The 20981-nt window shown below is 64.9% G+C and overlaps 1 protein-coding gene across 3 annotated transcripts; it reads left to right on the forward strand.

Annotated features, from left to right (window-relative positions):
* Positions 1–4486: 4486 nt before the first annotated feature.
* TBXT (T-box transcription factor T) lies at positions 4487–13317 on the forward strand (the record flags this gene model as incomplete). Of its 3 annotated transcripts, none has more annotated exons than XM_079780133.1 (8): positions 4487–4692; positions 5098–5362; positions 6024–6158; positions 7454–7515; positions 8784–8845; positions 10279–10455; positions 11026–11155; positions 13044–13317. In XM_079780133.1, the coding sequence occupies 8 exons, from the start codon at positions 4487–4489 to the stop codon at positions 13315–13317; spliced, it is 1311 nt and encodes a 436-aa protein (XP_079636259.1). The 3 variants fall into 3 exon arrangements, with proteins under 3 accessions (XP_079636259.1, XP_079636260.1, XP_079636261.1); XM_079780134.1 differs by having other exon boundaries at positions 10282–10455; XM_079780135.1 differs by lacking the exon at positions 10279–10455.
* Between the last annotated feature and the right edge of the window lie 7664 nt (positions 13318–20981).

Genomic DNA, 20981 nt, shown 5'->3' on the forward strand with positions numbered 1-20981 from the left:
GTGTCCCGGGCCCTCCTGTGTCCCGGGCCCTCCTGTGTGCCGTGCCCTCCTGTGTCCCGGGCCCTCCTGTGTCCGGGCTGTGCAGGCTGCGGCGCCCGGCAGTCCCTGGCAGCCGTGGGTCAGGCTGCAGCGTTCGCGAACCTCAGTCCCCGTGGGCCTCCTCCTCAGAGGTTCTGTTCAGCTCGAAGAGGCGGTGGGAGGGCTGGTGGGAGTCTTTTCTCACAGACGTGCCAGCCCTCCCTTCGTCTCATTCCTCCTGTCCGTCTGGTGCGTGTTAGGTAGGCTCTTAGCTCTCCCTCCCCCCGCCCAGCTGATGCCGGGAGCCCAGCCCGGCCCTTGTCTGTCCCTCTCTGGTCCCTCCCCCAAGGCCCGGGCAGGCTTCTGCTGGGCCTGCCTGTGCCTCCCCTGTCCCGGCCCCTCAGCTGTCCCAGTGCGTCCCCTCTGCCGGTCCTCTGCCGGTTTGCCTGTGTCTGCGGTGTGCACGGGGTTTCCACAGGAAGCCACCAGGGCCCAGCTGGCTTTCCGGGCTCTGCAGGCCTTTCCCAGCTTCTTCCTGTCAGCTCTCCCTTTTCCCGTTAGTTCTCGAAGACACTGGCATCCCGTCCCACGCAGAGTCTGCCCAGTGCCGCCCACACCTGCCTGTTGACCTCTGCCCACCCTCCTCGCTCCATACCCACACTCAGCACGTGTCTGACGGAAAACGGCCTCCGGCCGGGCTCCTGCCTCACACCCCTCCCGCGGCTCTTCGGAAGCAGGCGTCTGTCCGTCCAGTCCCCACTGTCACTAGCAGTCCACTCTTGCCCAGCCTGTGTGGCTCAGTGGTTGAGCGTCGACCTATGAACCAAGAGGTCGCCGGTTTGATTTCCGATCAGGGCACAGGCCCAGGTTGTGGGCTGGATCCCCAGTGGGGGACATGCAGGAGGCAGCCGATCAATCAATGGTGTTCTCTCTCGCCGACGTTTCTATCTATTCCTCTCTCTCTAAAAGTCAATAAAAACGTATTGAAGAAAAAAGTCAGCTCTCTGGAGTTGCTTTCTCACCGTGGCTCTGGAATCGGGTGCATAGACGCCCTGCAGCTGCCTTCCTGGGAGACGGGCGGCTGAGCGGTCACAGTCACGCGCAGGAGACCGCTGGCGGACAGCGCTCCCGGCTCCCAGGACGACTCCGGACCCGACTGCACAGGAAGAAACCCAAGCTGCCCACCAGCCCCCCAGCCACACAGCCAGCACGTCAGGGACCTGATCGCTCCTCTGCAGCCTTGAACTTCCAAGGAGCCATGGCCCGGGTTTCCAGGAGAAACGTCACAACCCGAGCACTCGGACACTCGGCCCGTCGGCAGGCGTGTTTGTTTTTAATGTGTGGCCGCCCGTCACGGAGCCATGCCCTGTCCTGTGTGACGAAGCCGCTGGCTCCCACGGCCACGGCCACGGCCACACAGCAGCGAGGTGGGCTTGGTCTTGAAGTGCTTCCTTCCTGTTGGTCATGGAGCTCCAGCCTGCAAAGGCCACGCCTCCCCGCCCACAGCGCAGGGACAGCTGTCCCACGCTCATGCCACGGCCCACGGCGGCCACGGGCGGATCAGCCACCACGGAGTTGGGCCGCTGTCCTGAGAAAAAGACTAAAAAAAAAAAAACCACACAAGTCTTCGTTCTTTTCCACAAGCCAGAGACGCCCCAACAACCCCACGGCCCGTTAAACATGTTCAGTGCTGCGGGGCCTAAAGGATTATACGGTGCGACTTTAAAAACCGTAAACTTCATTGGGTCTCTTTCCGGGGCAGCGGCCAGTAAACCAACTGGTGACGGGAATGAGTCGCTGTTTAGGACCCTTAATGTCTGTGAGTTCAGGACTCGCCAGGGCTGTTAAGTCTGCTGAGCAGCGTGGGAGAAAGCTCGTCCCGCCAGCGTGGCTCAGGGGCTGAGCGTGGACCTATGAGCCAGGAGGTCAGGGCACAGGCCCGGGTTGCAGGCTCGATCCCCAGTGGGGGGCGTGCAGGAGGCAGCCGATCCATGGTTCTCTCTCATCATGGATGTTTCTCTCTCCCTCTCCCTTCCTCTCTGAAATCAATAAAAAAATAAAAAAAGGAGAATAAGGGAGGAACAAAATGAAAAGGGCGAGAACAGAGCTGTGACGAGTGGGGAGTGCTCAGGTTTTTATTTTCACACACACACACACACACACACACATTAAATGTATAACATTCTAGGTCGAGCACAGATCATATAATCAGAAAAGAAATGTATGTTTTTCTTCCCGAAGAGGAGCTGAGAGCTGTGCCCCAGGGCTGAGCCTGTCCGGCTGCCCGCAGCGGTGGGAGGGAAAGACCGCCTCTCTGGGGATTGAGGGTGTGTGCCTGGGATGTCTTGTAAAGTGCTCCCTATTTGGGGGGATCCCCCTATTTTGTGGGGGACCAGTGGCATCCCAAGGCCCAAACTAAGGCCTCTCTCTTTTCTCTCATGGCTGGGCTCCCCAAGGGGGGAGATCCCGGGGAGAAGCAGCTGGGAGCGCCCCGCCATCACCGGTCCTTTCCAGCGGGGCCAGGACGCTTCGCTGCAGACGGTCACGCACCGGGGCCTGCCCTGAAAGGCTGAGTGGAGACTTGTCCTGAGGACCAGGGAGCCAGGCTGCAGGGAGAGGCCCAGGGGGAGGGGCGCAGTGAGGGGTGGAGGCCGCGGCTGCCGGCCTGGCTCAGCCCGCGCCCCACGCGCCCCACGCGCCCCACGCTCACACTGGAGCGCAGCCGTCCCCGCGCGTCAGAAGCGGAACCGCCTCTGCCCAGGGCTTGTGTTCCCTTGGCCGCGTCCCCTCCTGCGCGCGGAGCCGAACCGAAGCCGGGCCCACGCGTGGAGCGGCCTGGGGACCTGCAGCGCTCGGGGCTCTTGGGGACTCGGGGAAACCGACCCGAATCTCAGCGCCCAGTGAGCGGCGCCTGGGGGCCGGGGTGTCAGGAGCTTCGCTCCAACCCTGGGCCCTGGAGGCCCTCTTTGCCTGGGGATCCCCTCCCCCCCGGGACGCCCCCTTCTTCTCACCCCAGGTGCGGCTCCGGCGTGCGCACCGCGGAGAGGACACTCAGACGTGTATTCCCTCGGGAGAGACTCACGCACAAGCCCCAGGGTGGAAGGGGCTCAGGACGCGCGGTTCCGCCCGGAGCGCGCGGGGCCGAGCCGGCCGGGGCGGGTTCACGCGGGTGCGGGTTCCAGTCCTGCCCGCAGAGCCCGTTTTCAGGGCGCGGGGGTGACGCGGGCGGGCGAAGGCCGGGAACTGAGCCGGAACCGCACGCCGGTGGGGGCCGTGGGCAGGGGCCGCGCGCACCTCCCAGCTTCTCCTCCGTCCCATTCCCTCCGAGGCGCCCGTTCCGGGAGGAATGTTGTTGTGTAAAGCCCTCCCCTCCCCGAACTGCTTCCTGCCCATTGTCACCTTCCCTGCGCTCCGCCCGGAGGTTCTCACCAAAAGGCCATAAACCCGGCGCGAGGCCGCGGGCGGGGAGACCCACTGAGCCCCGCTCGCCCTCCGGGGCACCGGGCCCGCCCCTCCCACCTCCCCAAAGCAAAGAGCCGGGAAACTGGGGTCCCACGCAGCGCGCGCAGCCCTGTCCTCCAAGTCCCGCTTCAGAGGGAGAGCGGAGCGCACGTCCGAACAGGGCTCCGTGGGTCGATGTGCGTCTATCTCCGCTCTGAGCGGACCGACCCTGGGCAGACGCGGGCGTGGGGCTCCCTTCCAGGCGGGCGAGGGCCGAGGGACGCGGGCACCGGGTGGACGATCCACGGTCGCAGGTGTTCGTGCGGCCGCCTACAGCGCCGCGGGCGAGGGACGTGTCGGGACCAGACGCAGCTCCGCGGAGGGCTGGGCCCTGGGGGGATGGAGACCGGCTCTGCCCGGCACCGCGGGGCTGTGCGCGCTCCCCGCCTGGCGCACCTGCGGGAGCCGGACGCGCTCGGCGAGCGGGAGGCCCGTCGTCGTGGGCGGCCGGCAGCCCCTCGGGCCGTGGGACAGGGGCGAGTCCGGCCTCCGGCCCCTCCCGCCTCCCGGCCCTCCTCCGCCGCTTTGATGGAGGCGCAAACATTTGGGAGGGGGCGGGGTGTGGGCTGCGGCGAGGTGGACCTCCGCTGCCTGAACCGGGCGCGCGGGAGCCCATTGTTGACCCGCCGCCGGCCTCGGGCGGGTCTGATGTGGCCGCGCGCAGCCAATGGCCGGCGGCCCCCGCACTTGAAAGGGCGCCCGGCCCAATGCGCCGCCCCCTCCGCCAGCCCCGCGCTATTTATGGGGACGGGACGCCGTCTCTCCCGGAGCCCCGCTCTCCTCTCCCCGGAGGGAGTTCAAGTGGAACCCCCGCCCCGCCCCCAGCTCCGTCCTTACCCCCCTCCCGGGTCCCCCGGTCTGTGCTGGGACCCGGGCGTCCTGGCGGGTCTGGGCCGAGGGCCCCTCTTCTCCGAGGAGCGGCGCCAAGTGGGGTGAAGGTGGCTCTGGGGTGCGGGGCGGCGGGAGGATGAGCTCCCCGGGCGCCGAGGGCGCGGGGAAGGGCCCGCAGCACCGCGTGGACCACCTGCTGAGCGCCGTGGAGAGCGAGCTGCAGGCGGGCAGCGAGAAGGGCGACCCCACGGAGCGCGAGCTGCGCGTGGGCCTGGAGGAGAGCGAGCTGTGGCTGCGCTTCAAGGAGCTCACCAACGAGATGATCGTGACCAAGAACGGCAGGTGGGGGCTCGGGCCGGGGCGGGGGCGCCCGGAGCGCTCCTGACCGTCCTGGGGCGGCCTTTCTGCTCCTCTCCCCGCGGCTGGGAGCGGACCCGCGGCCACGGCCATCTCTGGGGCTCTGCTCGCGGCGGGTTGGGGAGGAGGCTCCTCGGAGGAGCCCCGGGCGCGCCAGCTGCGCCTCGCCCTCTCCTGCCCGACGGGCTGGGCTGGGACCTCCGCGTGCCGCCTCCCGAGGCCGGTGAGGTGGAGGCCGCCTGGCCCCGGTGGGGGGTCGGGGACTTGGTCTGGGGACTTGGAAGTTCCCAAAGGGGCGCCTGTTCGCCCAGCAACGTCAGATGCCGGCCCCCAGTTCTCCGCCTGTGGTCCCAGGGCCCGAGCTCCCCCGCCGCGCCCCTTCCGTTCCAGGCGCATGTTCCCGGTGCTGAAGGTGAGCGTGTCCGGCCTGGACCCCAACGCCATGTACTCGTTCCTGCTGGACTTCGTGGCGGCCGACGGCCACCGCTGGAAGTACGTGAACGGGGAGTGGGTGCCGGGCGGCAAGCCCGAGCCGCAGGCGCCCAGCTGCGTCTACATCCACCCCGACTCGCCCAACTTCGGGGCGCACTGGATGAAGGCGCCCGTGTCCTTCAGCAAGGTCAAGCTCACCAACAAGCTCAACGGCGGCGGCCAGGTGGGTGCGCGGGCAGCGGGGCGAGGAGGGGGCCGGGGCGCAGGGGCTGCGCCTTCTCCGGGGAACCCCTGAAGGGACCTGCTTGCGGGGAGGCGCCTTGGGCCCTGGAGAGGCTGCAGAGCCCCTAACCCTGACCCCGACCCCCTCAGTGAAGCCGCAGTGCTGCCTACAGTGACCCTATGGGGGTCACAGCACGACCTGGGGGACGCAGAGGGACGCACCCCAACCTGAGGCAGGCAGATCTCAGGTGGGGGGCTGGGGCTCGAAGCGCCCCACTTCTTAGGGGCAGAGCAAACGCCTCCCTGGCGGGGAGCGGCCACTTCAGAGGTGAGAGGCGCCACCGTCCTCGCTGAGTCCTGAGCTGGACCGGGACTGTCCCCCAGCGGCGAGGCCTGCAGACCCGTGGGCCTTGGCGTTGCCGGTGGCCGTGGGCCGGGATTCCCCCGGGTCCCAGGCTGTCACCGGCGCCCGTGGCCTTTGATGCCCTGTAGCCTCTGGCATTCCTTCCTCCCGGCCCGGCGGTGCCTGAGGGGAGCCGGTGCCTGAGGGGAGCCGCGTGAGGTTGGGGTCTCGGCATGGGGTGCCTCCTCCACAGCAGGGCAGCGGGTGCCTGGGACCCTCACTGGGACATGTCTCCACTCCCGTGTTTGTGTCCCCCCAGATCATGCTCAACTCCTTGCATAAGTATGAGCCTCGAATCCACATTGTGAGGGTGGGCGGCCCCCAGCGCATGATCACCAGCCACTGCTTCCCCGAGACGCAGTTCATCGCCGTGACGGCCTACCAGAACGAGGAGGTGAGGGCCTGGGGGGGCGGGGGAGTGAGGGGGCCTGTTCCCAGGCAGAGTCCCGGAGGGGGGGCGGCCAGTGATGCGTGTACCTCAGACCAAACGCTAGCTAGTGCCTCTACAAATACGTGTTTTTGTCACCAAATGAGTTTTTATTTTTAAAGTTTACTTTTATTGTTGGCAGTATTACAGAGAGTGCCATGCCCCCTCCCCGCCCCCCGGTCTTCACCCCCCATGGCCCGTGCCCATGGGCTGTGCATATGAGTGTCAGTTCTTCGGTCTCTCTCTTCCCGTCCCCCAACCCCCAGCCCCACATCGTCCCCCAGCCCCACATCGAGGCACGCCCGTCTGCTCCACGGCCCCGGCTTCGGGTCCTGTTTTGTGGGTCAGTTCCTTTGGTTCGTTAGATTCCACAAGTAAGTGAGGGCACGTGACATTGGTCGTTCTCACTCTTCCAATGATTTCCCGTAACCACGAAACCGGGCAGCGGGCAGGAGCTTCAGTAAGTCCCCGTGCGAGCGTTCCCGCCCGTCACTCTGTGAAAGTGGCTAAAACTAGGGGCGTCACTAATTCACAGGAAACCACGTGCCCAACGTTTAGGTAAAAACCTGAGACTTTCTCCAACAGGCTGGGGGGGGGCGGGGGGCGGCTCCTATTCCGGAATCTCCCTGAAAGGGGCCACGTCCACCGGGCGGCGGGTGCTGCCCAGAAAGAGGCGCTGCCCGGCCAGCGGAGCTGTGGGTGGGGGCCGCCCCTGGAGCCAGCAGGTCGCCGTTTCCTGAGCGGCTAGGGTTCGAGCTCCGTGTGCTGGTTTATGCACAGAATGTTGTCCGCAGGAGGCCCAGTTTCTTGTGAATTCCACTTGAAGATCGGCCATTAAGAACTTTCCATAAACGCGCTATTCTTTTTTTGTGTTTAATATATTTGTATTGATTTCAGAGAGAGGAAGGGAGAGGGAGAGAGAGAGAAACATCCATGATGAGAGAGAATCATGGATCGGCGGCCTCCTGCACGCCCCACACTGAGGATTGAGCCCGAAACCCGGGCATGTGCCCTGATGGGGAGTCGAACTGTGACCTGGTTCAAAGGTCAATGTCTACCCTGAGCCATGCGGGCCGGGCCGCTGTGCTGTTCTGTATGAAATGGCGCCGTCCCCAGCCACGGCAGGCCACCTAGAAGGCTCCCCGGACAGGAGTCGGGTCACATTTGAAATTTAAACGGACGCGGCTGCCTCCCGGTCTCTCAGTGCCTGTGAACCCTCTCTGTCATCAACATACGAGGACTTGGGACTCCTTGCTTTTCAGATCACAGCTCTCAAAATTAAATACAACCCCTTCGCCAAAGCCTTCCTGGACGCCAAGGAGAGGTGAGCGAGCCCCTGCCCCCCGGGCAGCAGTTGGAGCCGTGGCTGTAAGCCGCTCCCCTGTTCTCCTCCGTGACGCCGCGTGTCCTCCTCCCTGACGCCGCGTGTTCCCCTCCCTGACGCCGCGTGTCCTCCTCCCTGACGCCGCGTGTTCCCCTCCCTGACGCCGCGTGTTCCCCTCCCTGACGCCGCGTGTTCTCCTCCCTGACGCCGCGTGTTCCCCTCCCTGACGCCGCGTGTTCCCCTCCCTGACACCGCGTGTTCTCCTCCGTGACGCCGCGTGTCCTCCCTGACGCCGCGTGTCCTCCTCCCTGACGCCGCGTGTCCTCCTCCCTGACGCTGCGTGTTCCCCTCCCTGACGCCGCGTGTTCCCCTCCCTGACGCTGCGTGTTCTCCTCCCTGACGCCGCGTGTCCTCCTCCCTGACGCCGCGTGTCCTCCTCCCTGACGCCGCGTGTCCTCCTCCCTGACGCCGCGTGTCCTCCTCCCTGATGCCGCGTGTTCCCCGCGTGTCCTCCTCCCTGACGCCGCGTGTTCTCCTCCCTGACGCCGCGTGTCCTCCTCCCTGACGCCGCGTGTTCCCCTCCCTGACGCCGCGTGTTCCCCTCCCTGACGCCGCATGTCCTCCTCCCTGACGCCGCGTGTCCTCCCTGACGCCGCGTGTCCTCCTCCCTGACGCCGCGTGTTCCCCTCCCTGACGCCGCGTGTTCTCCTCCCTGACGCCGCGTGTTCTCCTCCCTGACGCCGCGTGTTCCCCTCCCTGACGCCGTGTGTCCTCCTCCCTGACGCCGCGTGTCCTCCTCCCTGACGCCGCGTGTCCTCCTCCCTGACGCCGCGTGTTCCCCTCCCTGACGCCGCGTGTCCTCCTCCCTGACGCCGCATGTCCTCCTCCCTGACGCCGCGTGTTCTCCTCCCTGACGCCGCGTGTTCCCCTCCCTGACGCCGTGTGTCCTCCTCCCTGACGCCGCGTGTCCTCCTCCCTGACGCCGCGTGTTCCCCTCCCTGACGCCGTGTGTCCTCCTCCCTGACGCCGCGTGTTCTCCTCCCTGACGCCGTGTGTCCTCCTCCCTGACGCCGCGTGTTCCCCTCCCTGACGCCGTGTGTCCTCCTCCCTGACGCCGCGTGTTCCCCTCCCTGACGCCGCGTGTCCTCCTCCCTGACGCCGCATGTCCTCCTCCCTGACGCCGCGTGTTCCCCTCCCTGACGCCGCGTGTTCTCCTCCCTGACGCCGCGTGTTCCCCTCCCTGACGCCGCGATGCGCTTTTTGGACAGAAGCGACCACAAGGACGTGATGGACGACCCCGGGGACGGCCCGCAGCCTGGGTTCTCCCAATGTACGGTTTGTGGCGCCCTGCCCGGCGCGGGAGCGGGAGCGGGCGCGGGCGCGGGAGCCGCTGGGTCTGCGGGCAGCGGGCAGGCCCTTTGGCTGGGCGAGGCCCAGGGCCCTGTGGTGCTGCCCGCCTCTCTCAGCCCGTCTCAGCCCGTCTCCAGCCCCTTGGCCTTGAACCTCTGCTCTCCCCCCCCCCCCCGGGGCTGTGGGCCTCGCCCGCCTTGGCACCCTCCAGGGAGGGAGGGCGGAGGTTCCTGCCTCTCTCCGCGGCCCCAGGCAGCCCCCCGCCGGGCAGGCCGGGTCCTGAGACCTGGGGGTGATTCGAGTCTGTGCGGGCGGAGAGAACCGGCTTTTGTGGCCACGCTGGGGTGGTTTGGTTTTTGTTACCGAGAACCGCAGGGCCCCCGAGGAGCGAAGCTTGGGAGCGAATGTGGCTTCTCCCTTAGAGGCGCCGCTCTGGGAAGGGCAGGTTAGCGCGCTGGTTTGGGGGAGACGGGCTGCTGGGGGCCAGTCGGCTCCTAGTCCAGCTTCCTCCGGGCGGGCGCCCGGGAGCCCAGCAGAGGGAGGAGGTCTGATGGCGGCGGAGGGAGAGCAGCTGGTCTGGTCCCGCCCGGCGGGGAGGGCGAGTGGCTGCACCTGGGGGAGAGGGCAGCGCTGGCCGGTCCTCAGGAGGCGGGTGAGCGGCGAGCACGCTCCCCACGCGCTCCCCACGCGCTCCGGCTGCGCCCTTCCCTGAAGACCACCTGTTGGAGCCCGGGCCTCCCGGAGGGGCAGGTACCGGCTCCCGGGAAGGGGGCACATGAAGGGGCACGTGACCGGCTCACCTGAAGGCGGTGATGGGCTCCGGCAGGTGCGGGCCGGGCAGGTGGCGCGGGGAGGGACCGCGTTGGCTGAAGGGGCGGCTGCGGGGTGCGGGGGGGGGGGGTGCGGGGTGCGGGGGGGGGGGGGGGCTGGGGCGGACAGGCGCCCCGGAGGCGGCTTTCTGAGGCAGAGACGGCCCAGCACCTGGGCAGCAGGACGCGGAGACCTGGCTGCGGGCGGTGGGGACGGTGTTCTGATGGACGGGTCCAGCGGGAGAATGAGCCTGAAACACGAAAACAGCAGAAAACGGGGTCCCACCGTCCCTGGAGGACAGGGGCTCCCCCGGGTGAGGGGGACGCAGGGCCGCCCATCGGCCCCGAGTTGGCCGTTGTGTTTGCTTCACGCTCGGCAGCGGGGTGCCGGGGGCCGGCCGGGGTGTCTGAGGGGCCAGGGCCGGGTGTCTGGGACCCTGGTCCGCGGGGCCTCGGGACGGAGCTGTGGCCACGAGGCCCCCCAGGTGGCGGGACGCCCGGTGCCCCTCACGGGCCCCAAGGACAGGCCCTGCCCTGTGGCTCTGCTGGCCCCTGGGACGGAGGGCGGAGGCCGATGCCAGCGACCAGCCTTCTTTCCTCACAGCAGGGGGGTGGCTCCTCCCCGGCACCAGCGCGCTGTGCCCCCCGGCCGCCCCGCACCCCCAGTTCGGAGGCCCCCTGTCGCTGCCCCCCACGCACGGCTGTGAGCGGTACCCCGCCCTGAGGAGCCACCGGCCGGCACCCTACCCCAGCCCCTACGGCCATCGGAACAGCTCCCCCAGTAAGCCGGGCCCGCGGAGGGGCTGGGGCGGGAAGGCCGCTGCTGGGGCGGCATCAGCAGGGCCCCGAGGGAGGAGAGAACTCTCCCGATGCACCCCGAGCCAGGCCTGCGGTGGTGAAGGGTCCTCCATTCCCATCCTCGGCCCGGAGCCCTGGCGCAGCTGTCCCACCCCCACCCCCACCCCCACTCCTACTCCTACCCCCACCCCACCCCCACCCCCACCCCACCCCACCCCCACTCCACCCCTACTCCCACCCCCACCCCTACTCCCACCCCCACCCCACCCCCACCCCTACTCCCACCCCCACCCTCACCCCCACCCCGACCCCACCCCCACTCCCACCCCACCCCCACCCCGCGCCCCTCCAATGCCCAGGCCCGGAGGTCTCAGCCTCCCCAAGGGGTGTGGGTCAGGCTCAGCCCGCTCCTAGCCTCGCCCACACCCCGGAGCCTCGCCCGCAGGAAGGGCTGGGGCGCCGTTCCACAGGGGAGCGCAGGCCCGCGGGGCTGGGGGCTGCGCCTCTCGCCCTCGGAGGACCCGCTGACCGCCACGCTCTCTCGCCCCCGCAGCCTATGCCGACTCCTCGCCCGCCTGCGTGCCCATGCTCCAGCCCCATGACAACTGGCCGGGCCTCGGGGTGCCCGCCCACCCCGGCGTGCTGCCCGTGAGCGCCGGCTCCGGCCCACCTGCGGGCGCCAGGTAAGGTGTGCGCGGGAAACGGTGCGGCCGCCCGGGACCCTGTGCCTGGCTGTGTGCCGCGTCCACTCGCGGGTCTTGGTTCTGCCTGGACCTGTGGTGGGTTTTACGTGTAGGCTGACCACTCGCCAGGGGTGTGCAGGGGTCCCAGGTCGCGCGGTGGCCGGCGTTCTGCTCCGGCCTGGGCTCGGGCGTGGGGGCTGGGCCCCGGCGAGGGGAAACAGGGCCTGAGACAGGCAACCGCCAGAACCCCAGCTGGTTCCCTTAAGTGAAGGACACAAGCCCTGCCTCGGCCTGTCTTCACGGGGCTGTGGGGTCAGTGGGTAAATTTTTAAAAAGGATTTAGCATTTTCCAACTGCAGTTGACATTCAGGGTCGTGTCCGTCTGATCGGACGGCACAGCAGGCCGTCACGGGCTCGTGCCCGCCCGATCGGACTTCCCACTGGGCACCGTGCGGGTGTCATTGACGAGACTCCTCACGCGGGACTTGACTCCGGGCTGTTCCGCAGCTGCCAATTCGGAGTTAATAGGAGGTGAATTTTTGAAGCAACGTTTCCAGAATCTTCTTTGGCAGGAGCTAGTGAATTAAGGACCGCATTGGTTGGCCTCTCTGTAGGGAGAGAGTCAAAGCCGTTAGCCTGCACGCGGTCACTGGGGAAGGAGGGCCTTCCGTGGTTATCTGGAAAGGTACATGGAAGGAGACGGGCTCAGACGCCCAGCGGGCCGGTGCCCAGATCACGTTTCCTCGTTGGATTCTTACAATAAAAGCAGACGGAGCCAGAAGCCAGGTCCGTTTCCCGACGAGGAGACCGGTGCAGGGGCAGGACAGGGCCGGGCGTGGGGCTCCCCTCCGGGCAGGTCTGAGCATCATCTCGACCTCCACGGCGATGCAGCGCATTGTGACAAAACCCCAAATGTGCCAAAGTCTTATGCTTTTTGCCCAGGAAATGGCGCCCCTATGATAAGATTTGAATTGTCTACAAACCGGCCAACTTTCAAGGGCTTGAGGTCACTGACACACTCGCACGTCAATGGGGCGACCCATGATTACAAGTGGGGTGCTGGCCGCGGGGACCCCTGGGGTCTCGGCACGGCCCTGTCCTCCCGGCAGCTCAGAGCCACGTTCCTCTTCGCTGGGACCTGGGTGTCGCGGCCCCTCTGACCCGGGCTTGTTGGCGAGTTCAAGTCCCCGTGAGCTACGGGCAGCTTGGTGAACACAGCCCCGCCCGGCACGTCTCCCTCGTTTGTAGAGGCTCTGGGAGGAGAAAGACATTTTTACAAACAGTTTTAGCCCTGGCTGGTTTGGCGCAGGGGGTCGTGTCGGCCTGCAGACGGAAGGGTCCTGGGTTCAAGGACGGTCAAGGGCACGTGCCCGGGGTGTGGCGGGATCCCTAGGCCCCTTCCTCTCTGCTGTGCCCAGTGCCCGGGGGGCCGGCCCAGCTGTTGGCACCTGGTGGGGGGGCTCGGAGGGACGTGTCCGCAGGCCCGGTTTCTCGGGGGGGGGTGGTGTCTCCATCCCGAGAGTCCCTGGGTGGGGGAGGCTCACAGATGCCTCGTTAAGCACATCCTCGGACCTCGGGTTCCGTCCGTCTGGGGGTCTTGGGTTCCTGTCCTGGACTCTCCAGTAGCAAACCCTGCAGGGCTGGGCCCCGAGCGGCGTATGTGCCATTGCCCTGCGTCCGGCTTCCTGGCGGCTCTCCTGGCCGACAGGTGTGACGCTGACCCGCGCCTCAGTGGGTCCAACATGGGAACTGCAGGCCGCAAGGCCGTGTCCCCGGTTCTCGGGAGCTGGGTTTGGGGGCCCCTCCTGCGCTGGTCTGGGCCCGGCTCGGGGTCTCTGATGGTCCGGGCCCAGCGCTGGGTCCCTGACGGCGTGTCCTCCCCTTGCAGCCAGTACCCCGGCCTGTGGTCCGTGAGCAGCGGCGCCGGCACGCCGGGCGCTCAGCCGGCCGCGATGCCCAGCGGGCTGGGAGCCCCATTCTTCCGGGGGCCCTCCCCCCACCCCGCAGCCCTGGGCCCCCCGGGCCAGGCCTCCTCCTCCTCGGGGTCCCCGCTCTATGACGGGGCGGCCGCGGTCCCAGACGTGCCCGACAGCCAGTACGACACCTCGGCCCTGGCCTGCCTCATCGCCTCGTGGACGCCCGCGTCGCCGCCTTCCATGTGACCGCCCCCCGGGCTTCAAGGATGCAGTGACTCCTTCGCGGTGGCCACGCCTGCTGAGTCCGTTGATGTAGGCACACGGGCGCCTCACGGTCGAGAAGGAAACACTTGACCACAGGCAGCGCCCCTCACCCACGGGTCCAGGCCGGCGCGCGGCCCGGGTCATGTATGTGCTGCAGGGGAAGGACACGCAGGCGGCCTCGCTCACCAGGGCTCACGGTGAAGGGCATTGTTGCGGTCCGGATGCCTTTCCCACGTGGCACGTGGACGCACATAGACGGCTCGGCGCGCAGACTGTGACGAGGGACCAGCTGAACCTGGGGGCAGGTGCCGCTGCACCGTGGGGCACATGACGTCAGAGTCGCCTGCCTGGTCTGGCCCCGGGGGCGGGTGTGTGAGGCTGGGCAGCGACCGCTTGTCTTGTCAAACCTGCAGCTGCTCCTGCTTTTGTCCTGACTCCGTAGCCAAAGACAATCAGCAGAAAGCCTTTCTGCGCAATAAAGGCACTCCGCACGCTGGCCCGGTGGTGTTCGCCCGCCCTCCCCTTCCGGTGACACCGCTGGTCGGGGAGACGGTGCCCTGGTGGCAGAGACCGTGTCCCAAAGACACGCTTCCGTCTGCTGCGTCCGTCTGCCGGGAGACGGACGGGGGGGGGGGGGGTACGGGTGCGGCAGAGGGACGGGCCAGCCCAGGGCAAGCGCACCAGGGAGTGGACACGCAGCTGGTGCGTAAAGTAAGACCAGCTGCACCGAGGTTTGCGCAAAGGGTGTTCCCCCGGTGTTCCCGCAGCGACAGCCCCGGCCGACGGCGCTCCCCACCCGGGCGCGTCCTTACTCTAATCTCACTGCCACTCGATGTGCCACCTGCTTCCCGGAGGTTACAGGTGGCCCGTCCCAGAGCCGGGCACGAGGCAGCGGTGTGGGGGCCCCTGGGGGTGTCCACGGTGACCAGGGCTGTGGGAACTTCCCCGAGCAGCAGGAGGAGCCACTTTGAGAGACAGCCCGGCCGTCTCCGTGTTCCCGTTGCCTTGTCACTGCCCGCCGCCCAGCCCTCCTCCGGCCGCCTCCGCCCGCACCTGCCGTGTCCAGGACGCGGGTTCCTTGGCTCATGGAGCGTCCCCGGGACGGAAGCGTGCGCCCTGCGCTTTGGTAGCAGCGCCTCCTGCTCCCAGGTGGGCACGCTGCTTGTGACGGGCCTGCCCCCGTGGTGCCGTGACTGGGTTTGACTGCCCTTCGGGGGCAGGGTGGCCAGGCCCGGAGCTGTGTGGCCATGGGCGTGGTGGGAGGATGCTTTTGGATGAACTGCTGCCCGAGGAGAATTGGGAATAAACCTGGCCCCGTGGAGGCGGTGGCTCCTGCCAGCGTAGGTGGGGTTGCTGTGGGGCGAGGGGCCCTTAGGGAAGGAGCAGGTGGGGCGGTGCACCCTGCGATCCCATGGCACTGGGACCCCCTCGCTGAAAGCCTGCGTCCCCGTCACCCGGCCGCTGTGGGAAGGCTGGGCCAGGATTTCGTGTGCCCGGGGTTCCCCCAGCGCCGCCCTGCCCAGGCCTTCGGGATGGGGGGAGCCTGGGTCCGAGGCTCCCCCCGGGGCAGGCTGCGGGGAGGCCTGGCGCTCTGGGTGGGAGACGGTTTCACACACAGAAGATGGCCGGGGCTTGACGGGCCGCGTTCCTATAGGGCCCGGAGTTCACGGAATTAAAGTTTTAACAAACTGACGGTGTTTCGGGTCCCGGCGTGGGGCCTGGCAGCTGGATCAGCCAAGGGCGTGCCGTTTGTACCCAGGGCCTGGGTCTGAGCATCCGTGCGCCTCGCTCGCCGTGGGACCCGGAGAGCGAGTTCCTCTCCCACCCGCTCCTGGAACCGTCATGACTGGACGGCACCGGTGTGCAGAGCCTGAGCTCATCGGGTGCCTCTTCTTAAATAAAAACGGGCTCTGGAAATAGGAAGGAGAGACGCTATCATCACAGACAGTCAGTGACGTGGAGAGCAAGCCCGTTAGAAAGCAACAGCACGAAGAAGGCCGCGCCAGCGAGCTGCCCGTGCGGGAGCGCCCGAGCAGGGAGCGCTGGCTCTCCGGTCCGGGGCGTGAGCGGACTGGCCCGGGCCCCCTTCATGCTGCGATCCTGACACAGACCTGCCCGGGGAGGTCTTGGGGGGAGGCCCCCCGCCCCGCCCCGCCCCCGCCCCATTGCTCTTCCACTTGGAAGGGAAGGCTTATTGCTGACTCGGATCTCCATGGCTCAGGTGTGAAAACCTCTGGGCATAAACAAAACGCCCCCGTAAATCCCAGTAGGAGCCCACGCGGGGACCACGCCCACTCCCTGCACCCAGAGGCTCCCATGTGGTTCCCACTCAGCCATGCTCTTCGCACGGTATCTTCCGAGGACGGAGTGAGGGAGGGCCTCCCTTCCGGTGCTAACCATGTTCTTCTCGCCCCGCTTGGAGGCTCACTGGCCGTACGTGTATGTCTACGCTTTCCCCAGGGCGGTGTGTGTGATATTAACAAACTGACACACACCCGCTCCCTTCTTCTGTCTGTACTTTCTATTCTCCATGGATCTATTTCCTAACCTCGTGCCAGTGTTTCACTGTCTCACTACCGGAGCCTTATAATAATCCTTTCCCTTTTTAAATAAGAGCTTATTGATTCTTAGAGAGAGGAAGGGAGATGGAGAGCGAAAAACATCTATGTGAGAGTGTAACATCCATCGGCTGCCTCCTGCACGCCCCCTACTGGGGATCCAGCCTACAACCCAGGCATGGGGGACCCCTGGGCAGGGGAGATCCCAGACATGGGGGACCCCGGGCATGTGGGAACCTGGGCATGTGGGAACCCCGGGCATGGGGGACCCGGGGCATGGGGGACCCCGGGCATAGGGGACCCCGGGCATGTGGGAACCCCGGGCATGGGGGACCCGGGGCATGGGGGACTCCTGGGCATGTGGGAACCTGGGCATGTGGGAACCCGGGCATGTGGGACCCAGGGCATGGGGGACTCCTGGGCATGGGGGACCCCGGGCATAGGGGACCCCGGGCATGTGGGAACCCCGGGCATGGGGGACCCGGGGCATGGGGGACTCCTGGGCATGGGGGACCCCGGGCATGTGGGAACCCGGGCATGTGGGACCCCAGGCTCGCTCTGAGGCCACCACACTGGGGGCTAAGAGGGCCTACTCTGTGCTGTAGCTTGCCCTCTGGCCGTGGCCACGCCTCCATCCCAGCTCTGTGTGCCCTGCACTTAGAGGGCGAGTGTGAGAATTGAAGGCCATTCCTCACCCACAGGAGAGATTTCTCCTCAGGAGGGACATTCCTGGCGGAGTGGCTGAGGGCGGGAGGGAGGCCGGGAGGCAGCAGGGGGTGTGTGCTCAGGGCAGGGCCCATCAGGAGGGACATTCCTGGCAGAATGGCTAAGGGCGGGAGGGAGGGAGGCCGGGAGGCAGTGGGCGGGTGTGTGTGTGTGTGTGTGTGTGTGTGTGTGTGCTCAGGGCAGGGCCACACGGTGTTGAAGACAGTGGCAGGTCCGCAGTCTCCCGGGTTTATTTGGACCCTGATAGCTCGCCACGCCGCCGTGCCTGACGGCTGACTCCTGCGCCAGGCGTCTCTTGTACAGCTACACCTGCCTCCCAGGGGCCGTTCAAACACGGCCTTTCACTTCAGGGCGAACCCGGAGGAGCTTGGTCGGCCTCCGGCACAGACCCAAAGAACAGCACTTTGTGAGCCAGGGCTGTCCGGGATGGTTGGATGTTGTTAGTCGATATATTGACATGAGATGAAAGCAACGACACGCCGGTTACTTTAGGACTAGAAGCAGCCTCGTTCCGTCTCTTCCAAAGAACCCGACCCGGAGGAATCCACTGGAAGAGCTTGTGTTGTAAGCACTCGTCACATATTATTTATTTAATATATTTTATTGATTTTTTACTGAGAGGAAGGGAGAGGGATAGAGAGTTAGAAACATCGATGAGAGAAACATCGATCAGCTGCCTCCTGCACACCTCCTACTGGGGATGTGCCCGCAACCAAGGTACATGCCCTTGACCGGAATCGAACCCGGGACCTTTCAGTCTGCAGGCCGACGCTCTATCCACTGAGCCACACCGGTCAGGGCTCATATTAATGATTCGTTGCAATGTTTAGTTGACTGTAGATCAAATAGTCCCAGAAATCAAAGGTTTCGTTGTGTTACTTGGTCGTATGCTCCAGATTTTGGTTTTGAAGATGTGCCTGCTGCCATGTGTAAGTTTCCCCAGAAATGTCGGCGCGCCATGACCTGTCCTCACGCCTGGGCCCGCGCCTCGCCTCCTTTCTGACCGGCGCCCTGGGATCTCTTTCCGTGGCAGGAATGGTTCTCCCCTCGCCGGCCCCTCACTTCTGTGTTTCGGAGCTGTGCACCCCTCGCTCTGCCCAGCTCACGGTCGGTGGGGCGGGCGCAGTTCCCCGCCAGCGCGGACCTGGGGCGCGGGTGTGAATATTTCGCCCCAGATTAGGGCGATGATGGGATTTTTAGAGAAAACACGGTGAGAGAGCTCCTGAAGGTGGAGTTTTTGTTGGTTTCATTAAGTCTCATCCTCTTGGCTGGGAACAGGCGGGTGGGGTGGACCAGGGATGTCAGGGAGGCGGGTGATGGATGACTCCTGCTGATTGCGGTCCCGACGCCGGAACATTCCCTCCACATGAGGCAAACAGCCCGTGTGTGTGCTCGGATGCCTGGCCGTCGGAAGGTAAACAGGCGGCCCAGGGCTCCTGGGCAAACAGTGGCTCGGCGGCCGCGAAGGCGAGGGGTGCGGGGTGCGGCTCACAGCGGCCCCTTGTCTGCCCCCTCGCTCGCCCCCTCGTTCCTGAGGCTTTTCCAGGCAAAAGGAGAACCTTGATTCGGGATCGACGGCCTGAGGAGGTGGAGACGCAGAGAGAGGGAGATGAGCGAGTCCGGGGCGCGGAGGGAGGGCCCCCCGCACCCTGGGGCCACGCCTCTACTGTGTGGTTTTGGGGTCACTGGCAAGTGTGCGTGACACGTGTGAAGCCCTAGGATAAACGTGAAGCTGTGCACGCCTCGCCCTCAGTAGTCACACGTCTCCGTGTCTGGGGGCCGCAGGGGCAGGGCCGCGGAGTGGGCGCGGCCGCGGGGGCTGGGACTGTCCTTGCTGATCTGGTCCCAAAGCGGGTGGTCTTCGATGGCCCTCGCTGTCCCCCTTCCCAGGAAGCACGGGGCCGACACCGAGTTCCCAGGAAGCTCCCGGCGTGCTAGGCGTTAAAGTACACGGAAAGGGCAGAAATGGCCCCGTCGCTCACCGGCTGATTTTTGAGAAGGTGCCAAGGTCAGTCAAGGACGCACTCCTCAGCCAGGGGCCCGGGACAGCTGGGGAGCCACATAAAGCAAAATACAGACGCTTTCCTCGAGCCATCAAAGCATCCACTTGAAAGAGGTCACGGGTCCGAACGTGACAGGGAAAACGGCGATACTTTAAAAGAAATCTCCGTGACCTTGAATTTGGCAAAAAAAAAAAAAAAAAAAAAAAAAATTTAAAGGGGCCCCAAAGCCACAAAGTATAAAAGAAAAAAAAATCAATAAATTTGGCTTCCTCAAAATAAAAAAATGTAGCTCTTCAAACCACACAATTATAAACATAAGACGAGTCACAGGCTGGGAGAAAATACTTGTAACACATACATCCAACCTGTACACTCACTATATAAATAACTGCAGCCAGATCCTAAGAGAACAATCAACTCCCACCCCAAAGGGCAGGGGATTACAGACACATCACGAAGTAAGACACACAGTTAACAAATAAGAACATGTTTGTTCCACATCACTACTGTGGGATGCACATTGACACCATGGGGACCTGCGCACCCGTCACCATGGCCCATTCTAAAGCTGACTACACACGTGTCGGCTAAGACCCGGGAGCTCGCACGCTGCCGGTAGCCACGGGACTTGCGCGTCTTCTCGGGGACATATCTGAGCACGTGGCCCGGCCTCTCCGCGCCTAGACACCGACCGAGAGAAACGGGAGTTTCATTCCTCAGGAACGCGGCCCGGGACGGTCAGAGACGTCCTCTGTGATCCCCACACCGGAGACAGCCACGGGCCGCAGCCAGGACGGAGACGCACGCTCCGGTGTCTGCGTAAACAAAGGAACGTTACCGAGTCCTGAGAGAACCAACTGTTGCTGCATTCCAACGTTCAATCTTAGAATATCCATGCCGCATGGCGGAAGACAGACGATGGTACATGGTGTAATGTTATTTATGGCGTGTTATTCCGTGTATACAAACTTACCTGAAATGCAGATGTGTAGCCACAGCAAGGCCTGTGTGGGAAGCTGGAGGGGAGCGAGGGTGAGAGAATGTCTGGACGCCATGGCGTGTCCAGGGCCCTAGCTGTGGCGATGGCCCCACGGGGCACACGTCAGAACTCCTCTGATTGTATGACTTCATACGGACACCTCATTATATGTTCGTATGCACCAGTCAAATGGTACAAATTTAAGATGAAAAGGGGGTTTCCGGTGTGCCTGAGGGTGGCAGGGGGCAGTTTGGGTCAGATGGGGGCGTGCACGGAGGCAGGGAGGCTGAGGTCTGGGTGAGGAATCGGGGTGAGTGGGGTGACTGGTATGACCGGGACGTGTGGGATGGTGGGATGGCTATGGTGACCTACTGGGCAGGCAGGTGAGTGGTTCTAGCTGCAGCGGCCACACCACTGTCCCTCAAGACTGGGGTGCCCGGCCTGGGACTGCAGAGCCTTCTCAGGGCAGGGCTCCCTCAGGGAGGGGCAGGCTGGGGGGCCGGGCTCTGGGAGGAAGGGTCGGGGGTGGGGGGGTGGGATGGGCCACGGGAGGCCTGGCCCAGCTGGGGCTGGGGACATGGAAATAGTCACGTAACAATCACTCTGTATGCAATGTACATATTCATATACCTATACACGCATTATGTAGTCATATACATACACACGTGCACATTCATACAACACACATCCAAATATATTCATAGATCTACATTTATATACATGCACACACATGCTCATATAGCATACAAATACATGATCATACACACATATACATACGCATACAGCACACACATCCAGATACATATACACACGTACATTTATACATGTACACGTGTTCATATAGCACACACATACATGTTAACATACACACATGTACATATTAATACAGCACACACATATATCCAGATACAACTATACATGTACACATTTATATATGTGCACACATGTCCGTATAGCATACACATGCTCGTATATATACATATGCACACATTCCCACACAGATACATATCCATGTGTAGCGTGCACACACACACGCGCACACGCACGCACACACACGCACACACACACACTTTTAACCTTTATTGCAGTCTGTCAGGTGCTGCTTCTCCCCACTTGCCCATGAGGAGGGGGCAGTTAGAGGGAGGACTTGGCCACTGAGGGGCGTCCTGCCTCCCCCGCAGCCTGGCCGTGCGCCACGTACCCTGTCCTGCTGGCTGTGACACGGCTCCGTCCCGTCTGCGCCCGCAGTGGCAGCGCCCCCGGGACTGGGCTGCCCGGCGCCTCATGTGCGCCTCCTGCTGCTCAGCGGCTGGGCCAGGGCTCGGGGTCTGAGCAGGACGGGGGGTGGGGGGTGGGGGGGGGAGGCGCCCCGGGGCCAAG

The sequence above is a fragment of the Cnephaeus nilssonii genome (genome assembly GCF_951640355.1).
Source record: "Cnephaeus nilssonii genome assembly, chromosome: 9".
Taxonomy (NCBI): domain Eukaryota; kingdom Metazoa; phylum Chordata; class Mammalia; order Chiroptera; family Vespertilionidae; genus Cnephaeus; species Cnephaeus nilssonii.